General features: G+C 40.7%; 2 protein-coding genes across 7 annotated transcripts; both read left to right on the top strand.

Annotated features, from left to right (window-relative positions):
• The first annotated feature begins 3,806 nt into the window (after nucleotides 1-3,806).
• LOC136482450 (type IV inositol polyphosphate 5-phosphatase 11-like) lies at nucleotides 3,807-5,965 on the top strand. Of its 3 annotated transcripts, XM_066479665.1 has the most exons (8): nucleotides 3,807-3,950; nucleotides 4,038-4,188; nucleotides 4,303-4,433; nucleotides 4,531-4,607; nucleotides 4,727-4,852; nucleotides 4,978-5,165; nucleotides 5,250-5,387; nucleotides 5,490-5,957. In XM_066479665.1, exons 1-8 carry the CDS (start codon nucleotides 3,916-3,918, stop codon nucleotides 5,658-5,660), a joined length of 1,017 nt encoding a protein of 338 aa, XP_066335762.1. In that variant the 5' UTR covers nucleotides 3,807-3,915; the 3' UTR covers nucleotides 5,661-5,957. The 3 variants fall into 3 exon arrangements, with proteins under 3 accessions (XP_066335762.1, XP_066335768.1, XP_066335776.1); XM_066479671.1 differs by lacking the exon at nucleotides 3,807-3,950 and having other exon boundaries at nucleotides 4,051-4,188; nucleotides 4,268-4,433; nucleotides 4,973-5,165; nucleotides 5,490-5,965; XM_066479679.1 differs by lacking the exon at nucleotides 3,807-3,950 and having other exon boundaries at nucleotides 4,051-4,188; nucleotides 4,268-4,433; nucleotides 5,490-5,958.
• Nucleotides 5,966-8,369: 2,404 nt separating this feature from the next.
• On the top strand, nucleotides 8,370-15,815 carry LOC136509292 (protein DA1-related 1-like). Of its 4 annotated transcripts, none has more exons than XM_066504276.1 (14): nucleotides 8,370-8,632; nucleotides 8,834-9,074; nucleotides 10,604-10,745; nucleotides 11,595-11,692; nucleotides 12,395-12,448; nucleotides 12,826-12,988; nucleotides 13,601-13,721; nucleotides 13,798-13,881; nucleotides 13,990-14,109; nucleotides 14,312-14,524; nucleotides 14,593-14,652; nucleotides 14,760-14,878; nucleotides 15,008-15,066; nucleotides 15,205-15,815. In XM_066504276.1, exons 3-14 carry the CDS (start codon nucleotides 10,711-10,713, stop codon nucleotides 15,531-15,533), a joined length of 1,455 nt encoding a protein of 484 aa, XP_066360373.1. In that variant the 5' UTR covers nucleotides 8,370-8,632; nucleotides 8,834-9,074; nucleotides 10,604-10,710; the 3' UTR covers nucleotides 15,534-15,815. The 4 variants fall into 4 exon arrangements, with proteins under 4 accessions (XP_066360373.1, XP_066360334.1, XP_066360288.1 ...); XM_066504237.1 differs by having other exon boundaries at nucleotides 8,371-8,632; nucleotides 10,599-10,745; XM_066504191.1 differs by having other exon boundaries at nucleotides 8,372-8,632; nucleotides 11,595-11,682.
• Nucleotides 15,816-16,352: the final 537 nt, after the last annotated feature.

The following is a 16,352-nucleotide window of genomic DNA, read 5'->3' as shown; positions in this document are numbered from 1 at the left end:
TTTCTGTTTTTTGTCCATTTACTGCTCTAATTGGAAGGATCATTTGAGCATGTCGATGATCATCGGTGAATTTTTAGCTATCATGCATTTGTGTTAATGGTGAATATCTAAATTTTTATATGGTACAAGATAAATTTGGCATTACTAGATTCATTATTATGAAAAATATATTCATAATATACAACTCTTTCTATGTAAGAAAAAAATATTTTAGTAGATACTGATAGTCAAAGTATCACATTGTAGACCTTGTTGATAATAGACTTGTATTTTTCATCAGATGAAGTATAACTCATACCTTGTTGCCTTGGCATTTAAACTTGCTGGCTTGTTCAAATATTCAGCCAACAGGCAACATTAACCTGTTTTCTGGTTTCTGATTCAGCCTCCTTCCCTGCCCCTGGAATTGGCCTAGTTTTGCTCCTTTTTTTTTGTCATGGTTGGAATTGGCAGATAAACCAGGATCATGTTTAGTTGGGGCAGTTTTCCCTTGCTCTGTTTTTAGAATTAGAAATTGATACTAAAAGTTTAATATGGTTTCATTTAATAGTAAATGATGAATATGCTGTTGGTTTCTATAGTGTTTATTGCTACACAGTTGTAATAAATATATGTGGATCGTTTGTTTTTTCCCCTTTATTTAAAAGTTCTTTCTCGTGACTGCAGTCCACCACTTACTGATATATTTCTTGTTTCTGCTAGGTTCTACAAAGGCAACCGTTAGTTTGAAACGACTGCAAAAGTAATATGGAGTCAGTGACCCCAGATGCTGCTTAAGTTTCTTTGTTCTTCCAAATTTAGTGACAATGGTGTAGTAACTGGCTTGTGCTGCGACTAGTATTGCGTTTTGCCTATCTGTATGGTCTAGACTTGTCTGCATTGGGGGATTTGCAGAGATGTTATCATTCAATCATGTTCTGAGCTCAGTTGCCATCGTGCCCTCGATCTGTGAATGCTTGGCCTGTGTATGACTCGTTTCAGCTTGACTTTGTCATGCGTCAAGCTATTCTTAGGCACCTCTTGATTATAGAAAAGGGATGAAGCAGGCAGTGCTCTGAGGCCATCGCTGGTATCTCAGTGAAGGGTGCAGGAAACAATTGTCCTTTTAAAATGCCCGCGTTCTGGGTTGAAGTTGGCCAGCATTCACAGCTATAGAGCAGCATAGATGCCTTGAACGCTCTACTCTAAGTCGACTAATCGACTGGAGTCGGTCCAGCGAAGGCTTCGCGTTGCGCTCGTGATGATCTTATTAGAATAATAGTACTCCCTTCTGTTCCCAAAAAAATACAATTATAGAATGGTGTCATATTTTAGCGTATCAAGTTTGGCTAATTATAGATAAAAAGTATAAATATTTATAATATCAAATAAAAAATATTAGATTAATTACGAAATAAAATGTATTTTTATAATAAATTAATTTAGATCTATAAATGTGAATATTATTTATAAAAAATTTGGTCAAACATGAAGCAATTTAAGTGGCACGTAACATCCTTTCGGGGCAGAGGTACTATGACGAGAGTAGAGAAGAATAGCTAGCACGATGAGTGAATTCCAGGAGACAGATGGAGGGATGAGATTTGTGTACCATGCGAACAATGGCAGAGTATAATTGTCCTCAATAGAGCATTAGAGGCTGGGCGTTTGGCTTACCCCATATTTGGCTTGTTTGGCTTTTTTTTAGTCGGAACAGTATTTTTCTCTCACAACAATTTAGTCAGAACAGTATTTTTCAGTTAAAATTCTGCCAACCGAACGGAGCACATTCTAGACTGGTATCCCCAATTGAGCTTACGTCTGCCATTTTATAGAAATGCCTACCGAATTACCGTTCAGCTCTCGAACACACAGGGAGGCTTTAAAAAAAAACACTCCGATGCCCCCCTCCATTTCAAGCAAACACGCAAGACGAGTCGTATATTCTTTGTTCTGCACCTTTTTTTTTTTTTTTTTTTTTTTTTTTTGCTTAATGAGACTTTCTGCTTATGGCACTGAACCTATGCTAATGTAAATAAAATGTTCCTAAAACAACCCAAACAAACATGTGCTTTGCAGGGTTTTTGAGCGAGTCAGTCACCGGAGAAGCGAAAGAAAAAGCCCTACCAAAGAGGCCCCAAATGAGAAGCTACGAGGAGGGGACGTTGGGAGTGGGGCGAGCATGCCAGGCCGGCGGCTACTCCCGTGGCCATCGCCATCGCCATTGATGTTGCGGCGTTGGGCGGCCAGGGAAATAAAAGACGCCACGGCCGGCCGCGGGGAGCCGGTGCTCCTGCTCCTGCTCCTGCAGCGGATTGTTGTACTCCCCGTCCGTCCCCGCCCCGGTGAGGCGGCGAGTCTCCTGCTCGCTACTTTTCTTTGTTTTCAATTCAACGGAGAGTGTGAATCGTTTCAGACTTTGAGCTACGCATGCAGCATGTGGCAGATTTTCCGGAGGTTGGAGCCGGCCAGCTGGCCACTGCGGTTAATTTGTTGCCATGTGCCCTGATGGCTGATGCCATCCTGGCCACAACACAACAATACGATTCCGTTGGCATTGGGATTTGGAAGGATCTTCTCTCAAGCACGTTGATGCGTCAACCAAAGAAAACCATTTTATTTCTTCTGACTGGGACTGGGACCTAGCTCATCGAACAAGGGACGGATGATTCCAGTGCTTTTACTCGATCTCCATTTGATTGGAACGTCACTGGAGAAGGGACCAGATGCTTCCTTTCAAGTAACACATTAATATATATGTGTTACGAATGGCCTTCTTGAATGAGTGAATTCTACAAATTGGTGGAGATTTTGTATTGAAAAGACGATGCAGATTGCAATTCCGTCCATCCGGCACAGGTTAGTGACCTAACAGCGCGCTGCACCGATATCAAAACGTTGAAGTGTAGAGAAGATGTCACTTACAGTGCTGCAGTTCTTTATTTAATTGTTAAGAGCACAATTTACAAATGTTATCACCTTGTTGTTGAATTTGGTGGATGTGCGAAACTTCAGGAAGGTCCAGCATGTTCCTGAGTGGAGCTTCTCCATTACACCTCCAGCGAAGGCTACTTGCTCAGGAAATGTTGCATTGCCTTGTCACCACTTCACTAAATCCCAAGTTCGCGGTCCTATTCCTCTGTGCAGTCTCTTTCACGTTCCCCCTAATAATACATGGACTGCTGTAGCCACCTTCTAAAGATGGGAACCGGGAAGACAAATGAGATCTCAATCATTGTCACATCAAAGATATGCAGTACTCCGTACCTAACTATCAAATCCAGCTGGCCCAAATGGTTGGTTCTTCGGTGTTCCACTTGTCGCTATTTCATAATGCGTTGAAATTTTTTTGAGAGCACATGGAAGATACAAATGAACGCTCAAAGAATTGGAGGCTAATAGTATCCATATCCAAATCAGATTGGTTCTCCTGGTGCCTGGTGATAGACGTAATAGAACCTCTAGGTGTAGATCTAGCAGGTAAAAATCTTAACTTAAATAAAGGAACTTGCTGATGTACCTCATCAAGCGTAGTCGCGGCTATAGCGCCGCCGACGAGGTAGCAGCGACGTGGAGGCGTGGTCCAGTGGCGGCGGCGAAGGCGATGACGTTTCCAGTCGCTCACAACGCACCCTCTCGATCGGTCTAGGGTTAGGATGTCGGTGGGGAACAGACGGCTGCGGTGAACCTCTTGTCTCGAGCCCCAGCCCCCACCTCCTATTTATTGCGCTGCGCGACAGGACCCATCAGCCAATAGAAAGGCTGAGCGCCCTAGATCAGGGCGCGGATCAAAGTCCCAGTTGAGTCAATTAGTGAAGATCAACCTAACACCTGGAACCCTTGACCGTTCAGAATACAGTTGTATAAAAAGGGCTCCGTTGTTATCTTCTCCATGTTAGATGATCAGAAACAAGAGTTCAGTTTCAGCGAGTCGGCATGGGCAACTGCAGCAGCTTTACTCTTCCAAAATGGTATCTCATCTCTGGACTTTGTAAGCGTTTCCTTTTGCTGTGATTCTTCTGCATTTCTTGATTGATATAGATACATAAACATCGCAGGGGAAGCAAGCTAGTCAATAATGGCATAGTTTCGATCGATGAAGATGGAACTCATGAAGGAATAAAGACAATTCCAATTCAGAAAGCTTGTGAATTCACCACCAACTCTGTGCTCTGCGTTTGCATCGTCACATGGAACATGAATAGCAAGGTACATATATTTGAGTATTTGACTCGATCCATTTCTCCTCGGTGATGATTAGGCCATTTACAATGGTTTCTTAATGCAGTTTACATTGACTTGGTATGTGTTGTATTGGTGAAGATGTCCGTGGAAGATGTAACGAAATTGGTGAGCACCAACAGAAAGTTCGATTTGCTAGTTGTTGGGCTGCAAGAAGCACCAAAATCAGATGTTTCACAAGTTCTGCAGGAGGCGTTGGCGGAGACACACGTGTAAGGAACTAGTAGATATCTACTCTCGTCTCTTCCATTGAACATCTCTGCGCTTTTCGCAATATTCACAAAAAGTTTGATGCCCATAAAATTTCAGGCTATTGGGTCAGAAGAGCATGCAGTCCCTTCAGATGCTTCTTTTCGGTTCAAGGAGTTCCGAGAAGTACATCAGAGGTGACTGTGAACCTTGTTTATATCTGTTTATTATTGCGAATTTTCTTGATTGCTTATAGTGCCAACTTCATCTTTCTTCGTCAGTCAAATTAGTCTGTTTATTTCTTCATTTTGGACAGAGATGAAGGTGGACAAACATGCGGTTGGAGGTTGCGGTGGTATCATTGGGAGAAAGAAAGGAGCAGTGGCCATGTACATCAACTTCAGTGGGATCCGGATGGTTTTTGTGTCCTGCCATCTTGCAGGTTTGATTTTCAACTCTTGGTTTATGCTTTCGCCTTTCGTCAGTGTCACTTGTAGCGGTGATATAGCCGTTAACTTTAACCAAGTGCTGTTTCGAAGTAACAAGGTGTATGTAAATAAAGTGCAGCTCATGAACACAAGGTGGAGAAGAGGAACTCCGAATTCCAGCATATTTCACACTCGCTCTTCTCCAAGTATGGCACACCCTACGCCCAATCTGCCGACATAACAGTGTGGCTCGGCGATCTCAACTATAGACTCGAAGGAATAAGCTCGATACCTGCAAGGAAGATGATTGAGGAGAACCGTCAGAGTGTAAGTGCCTGTTGACAAATCAGTCACTATTTTTGTACTGCATATCAGTGTCTCATGTTTTTAATTATTTTGATCTTTCATCAGAAGCTAAGAGGCAAAGACCAGCTTCTGCAAGAAGCCGAAAAGGGCGAAGTGTTCAATGGGTACTGTGAAGGGACCCTGTCGTTTAAGCCGACGTACAAATATGACGTCGGGAGTAGCATCTACGACACAAGCTCTAAGGTATCTTGACTGAACTAATAACATCACTTGCAGATAATGAATATGAACCAATGGAAGCTTCTGAAACCTGACGTTTTGTGCTTGTGATCTTCACTTGTGCAGATACGAGTGCCTTCTTGGACAGACAGGATATTGTTCAAGGTTGGCCATTCTTCAGGCTTGGATGCAGTCTTGAGCTCATATGAGTCCCTCGACTGTGTGCGGAGCTCCGACCACAAGCCTGTGAAAGCGCATCTTTGTCTCAGAGTACGCAGTGACGGTGATGCTGACTAATGTCAGCAGTTGACATGGCAGAGATACCACGTAGGAGGGTTACTTTCTTTAAAGGTATATATGGAGACAAATTAAAATTGTAGGGGTGTGAAATATGGTGTAACCCAGGCGCAGGAGGAGGGGTTTGAAGTTTTAACTGGCGGTTACTTCAGTATTCTGCAAATTAACATGGCTTGCTACGATGGAATGTTGTGGCCAGGAATGGTGATTACTGTAGCGCTCTCTCTGTTCCGTTTTGGTTTTTCTAAATACATTGTTTTTACCATATATTCAAATAGTGTATACATAAATGCATAAAAACCATATATTTAGAAAAATCAAAACATCTTGTAATTTGAAATGGACGGAGTATTTTAGACACTCTTGCGGGCTAATTGTTTAACATGCCATTCTTTCTTTTTCTTATCCTTTTATATTTTTTTTCCTAGTGCAACTACGCCTAACAAAAGAAGAGGCAGCAAGCACTAAGCGATAGTGACTGACCTAATAATTAATTGAGCGCAATGCGTTTTGTCGCTCCAAATTAAAAGTCGGTGCACCTCCAGGTCTCCTTTGGCGTACTGGTGCGTCAACCCTAAACCTTTTTCTTTTGCACCAAACACCTCGAGACCTATTGTATTGTTGCATTGTCACTGTGACCAAATTGGGTTCAAAATTGCTACTAAATTAACAATCTTTTCCTAGTACAAATAATTTGAACACAGATGTATACTTTTAAACATTCTATATAATTACACATACCATATAGTCGCTCCATCCCGCAAAGAGTGTCATTCTCACTTCGTAAGAAGTTAAACATTTTTAATTTTGACCAAATATATAAACATAATTATTAATATTTACAATGCATAAGAAGCATTATCAGATTAATCGTTGAGCGACTTTCTTTTTGTATGGAGGGAGAATACTCAACTATTTTGGGTGAGTGTCAATGCATGTTTAGATCCCATATATGGGAGTTAGAAGAAAACAACTATTTTTTTCCTTTCAAATGTCTTGCTTGTTCTATCTGAAGTTTTGCAATGGCATATATTTTGCAAGTTTCCGTCAGTTATGTTCACGATCTATGATAGATTGGGTAGTGGCGGAGCTTAAAGTAAAATTGAGAGGGGGCAACCAACTTAAAACTTGAGGTACCAATAGAGAGGGCTAGATTAGCAATTCATCAACACTTAAATGGTGGAATCAAGTGTTTTTAATAAACTTTCTAGGTTAGGGGGGCCATGGCCCACTTTAATCTACACTAACCTCCGCCTCTGAGCTTGGGGTTTATCGAAGCACCAAGTATCATTGACGATAGTTTTACGGAGAAGTGCTGGCCATGATCTAAACTCGAAGTACAAGCACATTTAACAGCTAGAGAAGGAAAATATTGGTTGTGCATTCTCAAGGGAAGGAGACACGGGCTTGGCATGTATTTAAAGAAAGAAGCTAGGATGGTGAGATGCGAGCAATGGAAAGTAAGAGTAGGTCTAATTTTACTTGAGCAATTTTTAGGACGTGCGGGTCTAGTTTTGCTTCGAAGACTTTGTATCAATTTAATATATGTTCTTGAAAATTTTAATAAAATCTTTCATAATACAAAAAGTAAAAGACATGAATCCGCAGAAGGGATAGAAAAAAAACTAGTTGAGCTAGACAAAGTACATCAACTATACAAACTGTTTGGTACGAAACCAAAACTATCTTTATGGCAAAGTTATACAAACAAATGTGTCTATTTACTGGTTCTTTAGAAAAGTATATGTTGGTCTTGTAGAAGAAATTAATGGATTTCAAGTAAAAATCTTTATGTAATGACTCCTAAGCAAATTCACGTGAAAACAATGGGCTATAGGATTGTACCAAGTTTGAACAACCAACCAATAAAACAAAACAATAGCTTAATAAACTACGATGTTTTAGTATTTGGTGTAAGCACCGTAACACCCCAACAGAGGATGGGTGGCGGAGTTTGTGGTGAGACGTATTCTCTATGGTAATTTTACTCTAAATTTCTAAAGATCCAAATTGAAAAAGACCGAAGAACGCAACTCATAATGTCAATCAAGACCAAATTTCCTCGGAACAAAATAGTCATATATAGCACCTTAGAATATATACATTGTTTTAATCGACTGTATGATGTGAACTTAATAGGTTGGCACATGTTTGAGAATATCTACTGAGTGCAACCTTTAGAGACTTTGTGTAATTCAAGTTCACTTCTCTCAAAGCATGGATGGATCAGTGCCAAAAGGAAAAACAGATAAGCAATATACTGATCACATTAAATTTATAATACCAAAAACATAGAGGGCTTTGGTGTAAAAACAGCCTGGCTAGCACTGCCATTGACTCTGGTAGCGACCTCGCACCCCACTCCCGTCTTCCCTCTCTCCAGCTCCCACCCCTCACCCGCCCGCTACAAGGTCCGAGCCCAACTGCCAGGGAATTTCCTGCGCGCGCAGGCAGGGCGCTCGACGGAATGCGTGCGCCAGACGTCGCCGCGCCTCCTCGACAGCCTCAGCCCCACATGGGCCTCCTCCTCCCCCCTTGCCCTCCCACCGGCCCCGCGCGTAGGGGTGGGTGTCGACGTCGCCGCGACAGCGACGCGGGCGGGCGGTGGGCGAGTGACAGTGGGATTGAACAGAGAGATGTCAACCTCAACTCGTTTTTGTCGTAAAAAAAAAAAAACCTCAACTCGTTATTTTTTTCTTCTCCCTCTTGGACTCACCCTCTACCTGCACCTCCGCTTCCCGTCCATGTCACGCTTTCGTCGCTTCTTTTCTTCCTCCATCATTTCTCCCCGTTTCGTCGAGCTTCTTTTCTGTCGCCTCCCCGTTTCGTCTATCTGCGGCCGGCCGGCCGGCTTTTCTGCTGCAAGGAAACAGAGATTATCTATTGGATCTTTCGAAAGGGAAAACCAAGATCCCGAGAGCAAGAAGCAGCCAAGCAGGGCGATCTTTGCTCAATTTGCAGGCTCTGAATTGGTCAGTCTTCTGCTCTTCTTCTTTTACTTGAAATTACAGTGGTCTTCTTGGCTTGTTCCTGTATTACTTTACTAGCTTCACCGGTACTCAAGTTAGTTTGGTAGCTGATGTCTTTTTGTGGTTGCTGAACCGTGGGCTCTGTACTTTGATGCTTTGTGGGGACTGGGGCTGCCATAATGGTTTCTTTCTGTTCTGGTGCAGGAGCTGGAACTGTGGCGATTTCCTGATTGGGGACATAAGGTGGGGTTTGTCGCTACTACCCAGTGAGCTCCACGCGGTCCCTGCTGTTCTCCCAGTCAAAATTCTGTACCCTTCGGTGCTGGGATCAAGGAACTAGGCGTCAGAGTTGGGTTGTCTTGAACTCTTGATTCCTGCTTCATGGAAATTTTATCTGCTTTTCTCTGAATTCAAGATCCTCCCTATCGTTTCCAGGCTTCCCGAGGTAAGGATAAGATAATGACGTGACCCGTTTTAATTATTCTGTAGTCTCTTTCTCCTTTGAAGGCATTCTCTCTGCTGGTTCTTTTAGTACCGGGTACCGAAATTTGGATTGATCATACCATGATAGGTTGGCCTGATTCTCTATACTGTTTGGTGGCCACTGATTTCCACAGAGCTTGAAAAAATATTTATATAAGCAGGGCTGCATATACAATTTTGGTTTGTGAGGTTCCCAAAGGACAATTCCATGTATTATGTTTAGTAATGTAAGAGAAATGTTAAGCCATTTTGTTGAATTTGTAGGGTACTTTTGATTTTTTTTTGGGAACTAGGATACTTTTGATTTGAGGACCCCAGACCATACATAACTTGTATGAGCACATGGGAAAATAAACAGCAGTCATAGCCGTGTAGGTGATCAATTGCTGGTCTCTTCATTGTAGCTTGCAATTACATAACAAGCCACTTGCCTATCTTACTCTTGTTCAAATGCAACTATGAGTCTTTCTGATAGTTTGTCCTTGAAATTTCAGTTGTCTTTCCATTGGTCTATAGAGGTTGTTCTTTGGGGTTACTTGTGTGTATTTTGCATTCTGAATGCCATGCACACAGAATCATCAATATTTCATCATTGTGGTGGCACACAAGCCCATTTGTTTTTTATCTCACCATTTAAAGTAATGTAGAGTGCACTACCGAGAGTGGCCCATTTTCTACATAGTTTATAGTATTCACTTTCAAAGCAAAGAGCACTCTGTAAATTGTTTAAGCACTGATAAAATTTTAGGAGTGATTAATGCTAGAAACATGATGGTATTTTCCAGCAGTCTGCATCAATGCTTACCTTGGGAATCCACATTAGAAGAGTAATATGGAGATAGAATTGCTATACATTTGAGGAATCATAATTTTTAAGGCGTATGGCTTAATTTATAACCTATGAATGTGCTTGACCATTGAAAATTCACGAGCCTTCACCTTCACCTTCGAGGTCTGTGCTTGCTATTGGAATACGGCAACATGCATTGCAAAAGTAGTAAGGAAGACATAACTTCTATACATCAGTCGATGAAATTTTTGGGGACCACACAGAATTTCTAGCTTGTGAATGTGCTTGAAGATTCTTCTACCTTCATCTTTTGCTTAGCATGTGTCACTGGTGCCTCGCATCATACCTTCAGCAAAGCTCAATGCCTGTTTTGCTGGATGTGCTTATGTTTCCAAGCAGTGAATGTTTTTAGATTTCTTTCGTATGATTCCAGTTTCAAGGCCACAGGGGATCTTAGGGGAGAGGCAAGCAAAGAGCTGGTAATGATGGTGTGTCATGTGTGTTTGGAACAGGGTAGGGACTACATAGTGGCGAGGGATTTGTATTGGATGTAGCACTAACATTTAAGGGTCAACTGCTACATAAGAAATACTCGAGTGTGATATAGACAGACCCTTAATTGCCTTCTTTAAATGTGAAGAGCTCATATGCACACATTTTCGCCAAATATGATTCTAAATGCATCTTGTTTTGCAGTGCAGGAAGAAGGATATTGTCCCTCTCCAAACTATAAGCATGGGTTGGTTGAGTAAAATATTTAAAGGTTCAGTAAATAGAGTTTCAAGAGGACACTACAACGGGAACTCCCATGAAGGCTATTCAACTCAGCACACTAAATCATATGTACTGCTCAGTTGCAGCTTATCCTCTTAATCTTTATCTTTACTGATGCAAATTAGTTCGTTTAAGTAAAACCTACTATAAAAAATGAAGAAGAGAATCATAGTGCATTGAAATGTGTCCCACAATATTATATACTATCAGTTGCTCAGTGCACTTGCCGTATTTGTTTACTCTCTCAATTTGAAATGGATCCTTCCCAATTTCTAATAAATCATGTTGATTAAAGTATATTGTTGGCATGCCTGCCTGGAAAAATATAAGTAGTGAACAACTTACCAATCTGTGCTTGACTAATGAGGACCCACAGTGTCGCGGAAATGCGTATGTTGCGTTCGATTTGCGGTCATACAAGAAGGGATCGAGTTCGGAACGATGATATACGTGATAGATTAGGGGTAGCACCAATTGAAGAAAAGCTTGTCCAACACCGGTTGAGATGGTTTGGACATGTCCAACGGAGACCTCCAGAGGCACCGGTGCGTAGTAGAATCCTAAGCCAGGATAGTAACATGAAGAGAGGCAGAGGAAGACCGAAGTTGACTTGGGTAGAGGCAATAAAAGGAGACTTGAAAGGATGGAATATACCCAAAGACTTAGCCTTAGATAGGAGTGCTTGGAAAACAGCTATTCACGTGCCTGAACCTTGATTGCTTCTGTTGGGTTTCAACTCTAGCGTACCCTAACTTGTTTGGGACTTAAAGGCTTTGTTGTTGTTGTTGTATATATCAGGACTGACAACATGCTGCATGTTCCTAAGTCCTGAGAGGAAAGGAATAGAACTGGATGTGCTTTTTGCATACTTAATTATTCCCTGCTTATTTTTTACTATATAATTAAAATTTACTGTAGGGTGCACATGGCAATGAGGATGAAGACATGGATCATGCTATTGCATTATCCTTATCAGAGGAAGATCAAAGGAAGGGAAAGGCCATTGGTTTGTACTTGTAGTGCTCTGCCCCATCTTTGCATGTTTTGGCTATTTCTATTTAGGGACAAATAGGTTGCATATCTAATTCCTAAACTTGTGTGGTTTAGTTGTGTCTTTTTACTTGAGACTAAACTTTCAGATTTGCTAAACTGTTATAAGTTAGAGGGAACAGTTCTGAAACCTGCCGTAACTTAGCAACCAGTGATGCCGAAGCACTTTGATCTAATAATGGTAATGTTTGATGATATCCTCTGTGAAGTAATATTAATTCAAAACTAGTAAAACACTTTAAAAGACATCATAGTTCCATTTAAATTCAAAAGGCTAGCTCTTCATTAATTTCACATGCTGGCTGCAAAGTCAAATTATCAACCTGAACATTTGAGAAAAAAATAGCAACCTGAAAGAGCATGTCATCTCTAATTACCAATTAAATAGGGCATGCCTACCTTGGCCACATATACAAGTTCAGGTACTACATATGGAATCCTCGTGTTCAGGACTAAAAACAACACAGCTCATTTTTGGACATTTTTTTCTATAGGTATTAAGTTTCTTCTCTAGTAATTACCAGAAATACCAGACAGCTGGTTTTAGATTGAAATGTTAGAATTATGCATATAAGGTGTTTGAGGAAAAGCATATTCATATAAGCACGATTAGTCAGAAATATGAATTCTAATGCTTTGTCATTTGTTTTTATTTAATTATGAACCAGATACCGGGCATCATTTAGATGAAGATGAAGAGCTTGCACGGGCTCTGCAAGAAAGTATGAATGATGGACCTCCTCTTCAAATATTCATTCAGATAATTGTTCATTAATTTCACATTATGACCACAAAGTCAAATAGGCAACCCAAAATTCCATTTCTTCTCTTATTGCCAACTAAATAATGCTTGTGCATGCCTTGACCACATATGCAAGTTCAGGGATTAAATATGGAGTTCTCAAGTTCAGGGGCCAAAAATAACACAACTTTGTCGTTCGAAAAAAATAACAACTTTATTAGACAGGGTGTTCCTGTAATATTAAATTTGATTCTTTAGTACTTACCAAAGAATTGCAAATAGCAGTTCTTGTTAACAAATGAGTACTGTTGGTCAGAACCATGAATTTTAATGCTTTGTCTTATAATAATGAACCAGATACTGGCCATGACCTAGATGAAGATGAACAGCTTGCACGGGCTCTGCAAGAAAGTATGAATGATGGACCTCCTCGTCAGGACATTCCAATTGAAGATGTTCACTCAGAAAGTGCTCCAGCAAGTGGCTTGCCCTCAAATATTTTCCCCACAAGTGGCTTGAGGTATTTCTCGTAATGGTACATTAGGATGCTTCGTTAGTTGCTTCTGCCACCTTGCATATCCTACAATCTAATTAGCACAAATTTCTTTGTTATCTACCTTTTAAAAATACTAATAAGCATAAACACACTCTGCTTGGAAGATACTTCTGATAATCAGTAGAAAATCTACCCTGAAACATTAGGCATCAGATGTGTTAGACTTGGATCCCTCGCATTAGCTTGTTGGTTTCTCACATATGACGAGAAAAAAAAACAACTCTGAGTTTGGATTCTAGGGTAGGGCTATGGTTTGAGTTTGTAGAAGCACCATTTGTTCTGGAAACATGATACGACTTCAAACTCAGATATCCCAAAGGCTACCCGAGTGAGATATATATTACATAATGAGCCAGTATTCAAAGAAGGCTAGATACAGAAGGATAATATGGCTCAGAATTGTCTACATCTAATACTATAGGATTATCTTGACTGGATATGCAACATGGATCAATTTGTCTGGTTATCTGAGCCTTGTTCTAGTGTGATGGAGAATCTTATTATCTGATTTTCTCTCATTAAGCTTTTTCTGGTCTGTAATTTTTGTGTATCTGGTTGCACCACTGCCTTCTGTAGGGTTTGTGCTGGATGCAAAAGTCCAATTGGTCGTGGTCGGTTTCTCAGTTGTATGGACTCTGTTTGGCACCCCGAGTGCTTTAGGTGTTATGCTTGCGATAAACCAATATCAGAGTATGAGGTATACAATAGAACGTTCCTGACCTAACATTCTTCAACTTCACAAGATAATTAACACCGGCCTTTCTTTTTGTAAGTTTGCTGTTCATGAAAACCATGCGTACCACAGGCCCTGCTACAAGGAGTGTTTCCATCCTAAATGTGATGTTTGCAGTAGCTTTGTAAGCACTCTTCACTTTGATTTGATAAATGAGCTTGAAAATTTAGTAGTAAATAATCCTGATTATCCATTGGGTTATTCTTATTGCTGATGGAATTTTGGTAACCAGATTCCCACAAATAAAAATGGCCTCATTGAATACCGGGCCCATCCTTTCTGGATGCAGAAGTATTGTCCTTCCCATGAAAACGATGGTACACCTAGGTGCTGCAGTTGTGAACGAATGGAGGTTAGTGTTATGGATTTATAAAAAGAAAATGCTGATCCCAAATGCTATTTCAAATACTCCAACAGCTGCATTTGCCTCTTTTCAGAAATTTACGTGTGAATTTGATGAATTGTATTATCTTGTGCCACCTATGTGCACATCTTCCTGACCTTGGCTATTCCAATGACATTTCCTTCTTTTATTGTTTTGTTGTCAACCCTAGCCAAAGGACAGTCAATACATAACATTAGATGATGGCCGGAGACTCTGCTTGGAGTGTCTGCATACTGCTATTATGGAGACCAATGAATGCCAGCCACTATACATTGATATTCAAGAATTTTATGAGGGTATGAACATGAAAGTAGAACAACAAGTTCCCTTGCTTTTGGTTGAGCGACAAGCTTTAAATGAAGCCATGGAAGCAGAGAAATCTGTAAGTGACATTCTATCCTTTATTATGCGGTATATATAACATATATCTAATGTACTCTCATCGATTAGGTGCACCACCTTCCTGAAACCAGAGGCCTCTGCCTATCTGAGGAGCAGATTGTCAGAACTGTATGTGATCTTAAAACATTTCCTTGTTTTGCTTAATTGGTCTACTGAATTTGTGAGCCTCAAGGCCACTTATGATTAAACATAAATAACATAATAATATTGTCCAGATATTAAAAAGACCAATAATTGGACCAGGCAACAGAATCATAGATATGATCACAGGACCATACAAACTCATTCGACGGTGTGAAGTGACTGCAATTCTTATACTGTACGGGCTGCCAAGGTGATTTTTTCTCATTATTTAACAAACTAATTACAATTGATGTAGTTTCCCTTTGATGAAAGTTGATTCTACTACCAATTCATCAGAATGGATGCATGTTTTAATTTTTATTTATTTACTTGCATGCAGGCTGCTAACTGGCTCGATTCTGGCTCATGAGATGATGCATGCTTTCCTCCGACTTAAAGGTATTCTGGTTGTGCTTGTTTATCTACGTTTGCAGCATCCTCTTCATGTCTACGTTTGCAGCATCCTCTTCATTCTTCTATATCATTCTATGTTTGCAGAACAGCAGTATTTAATCTTAACACCTTTTTTTTGGGTAGGATACCGAACCCTGAGTCCAGAGGTTGAAGAAGGCATCTGTCAGGTTCTAGCTCATCTTTGGCTTGAGTCAGAAATCACATCAGGTTCTGGTAGCATGGCAACCACCTCAGATGCGTCGTCGTCATCATTGTCAACATCTTCCTCATCAAAAAAGGGTGCAAAGACGGAATTCGAAAAAAGACTTGGCGAGTTCTTCAAGTACCAAATTGAAACAGATTCTTCTGTGGCTTATGGAGATGGGTTTCGAGCAGGCATGCGAGCCGTTGAGCGGTATGGCTTGAGAAGCACCCTTGATCATATCAAGATGACGGGGTCTTTTCCATACTGAAGCTGGGTTTTCCCCTCTGTTTGAATATGGGTATAGATTTTTTGAGAACTTTTGGTTCAGGTTATACATACGAAAAGCCGAAAAGGGTATATATTGTCTACAGTAAATAAATGTCGAGAAGAGAAATCAGGGTTTAGCTATACTGTCCATTGCAGGATTTACAATTATATAATTTTACAGTACACAAATGAAGGTAAGTGGTCTTTAGCTTGACCAACCTTGTAGAATGCTGTCACTTAATGCAAAAGAACTTCGAATATATATGTTTTGCTGTTCTTGAAATGCAATTGTTTGGATGCCCTGCTCTTTTCTACTGTATTTCTTGCCCTCTTTTGTATCTTAGTAGATTCCAAGCCAATTCTCGAAGACCTTGTTCGTTTACTTTGATTTATATATAGAAAGGACTGTTCAGCTTAGGATTTGTTTTTGCAAGGGGGAGGGTGCACCATTATATTCATTCATGTTTTTGAAACAGAGGCTTATTCTTATATAATAGGCCAAGGGCTTAAGAAGGCCATTAGGCCTTGTTTGGAAGGAAGGCCCAGTAACGACCGAAATCTCGGGTCATTCACACGCGTGGACAACCTACATAGTAACTAGTTGTAAGCTTTCCTCTCGTTTCCTCCACCGGTGAAAAACCCAAACGTCTATGCAATCTTTCCTGCTGCCGGTTGGGCTAAACATTTTATTTATACAATTATACTTGGCATCTGTCGCTGCAGTCCCGAAAAGGCCCACGACGTGGCCCACTGTAGCCCAGCATCTACCAAAACTAGCAGGGATGGCAATGATGAGACATAAATAAATCTGCTAAAAATT

This window comes from Miscanthus floridulus, chromosome 1, assembly GCF_019320115.1.
Source record: "Miscanthus floridulus cultivar M001 chromosome 1, ASM1932011v1, whole genome shotgun sequence".
NCBI lineage: Eukaryota > Viridiplantae > Streptophyta > Magnoliopsida > Poales > Poaceae > Miscanthus > Miscanthus floridulus.
Note: the sequence above shows the minus strand (reverse complement) of the source record. Positions and strands in the feature narration are given on the sequence as shown.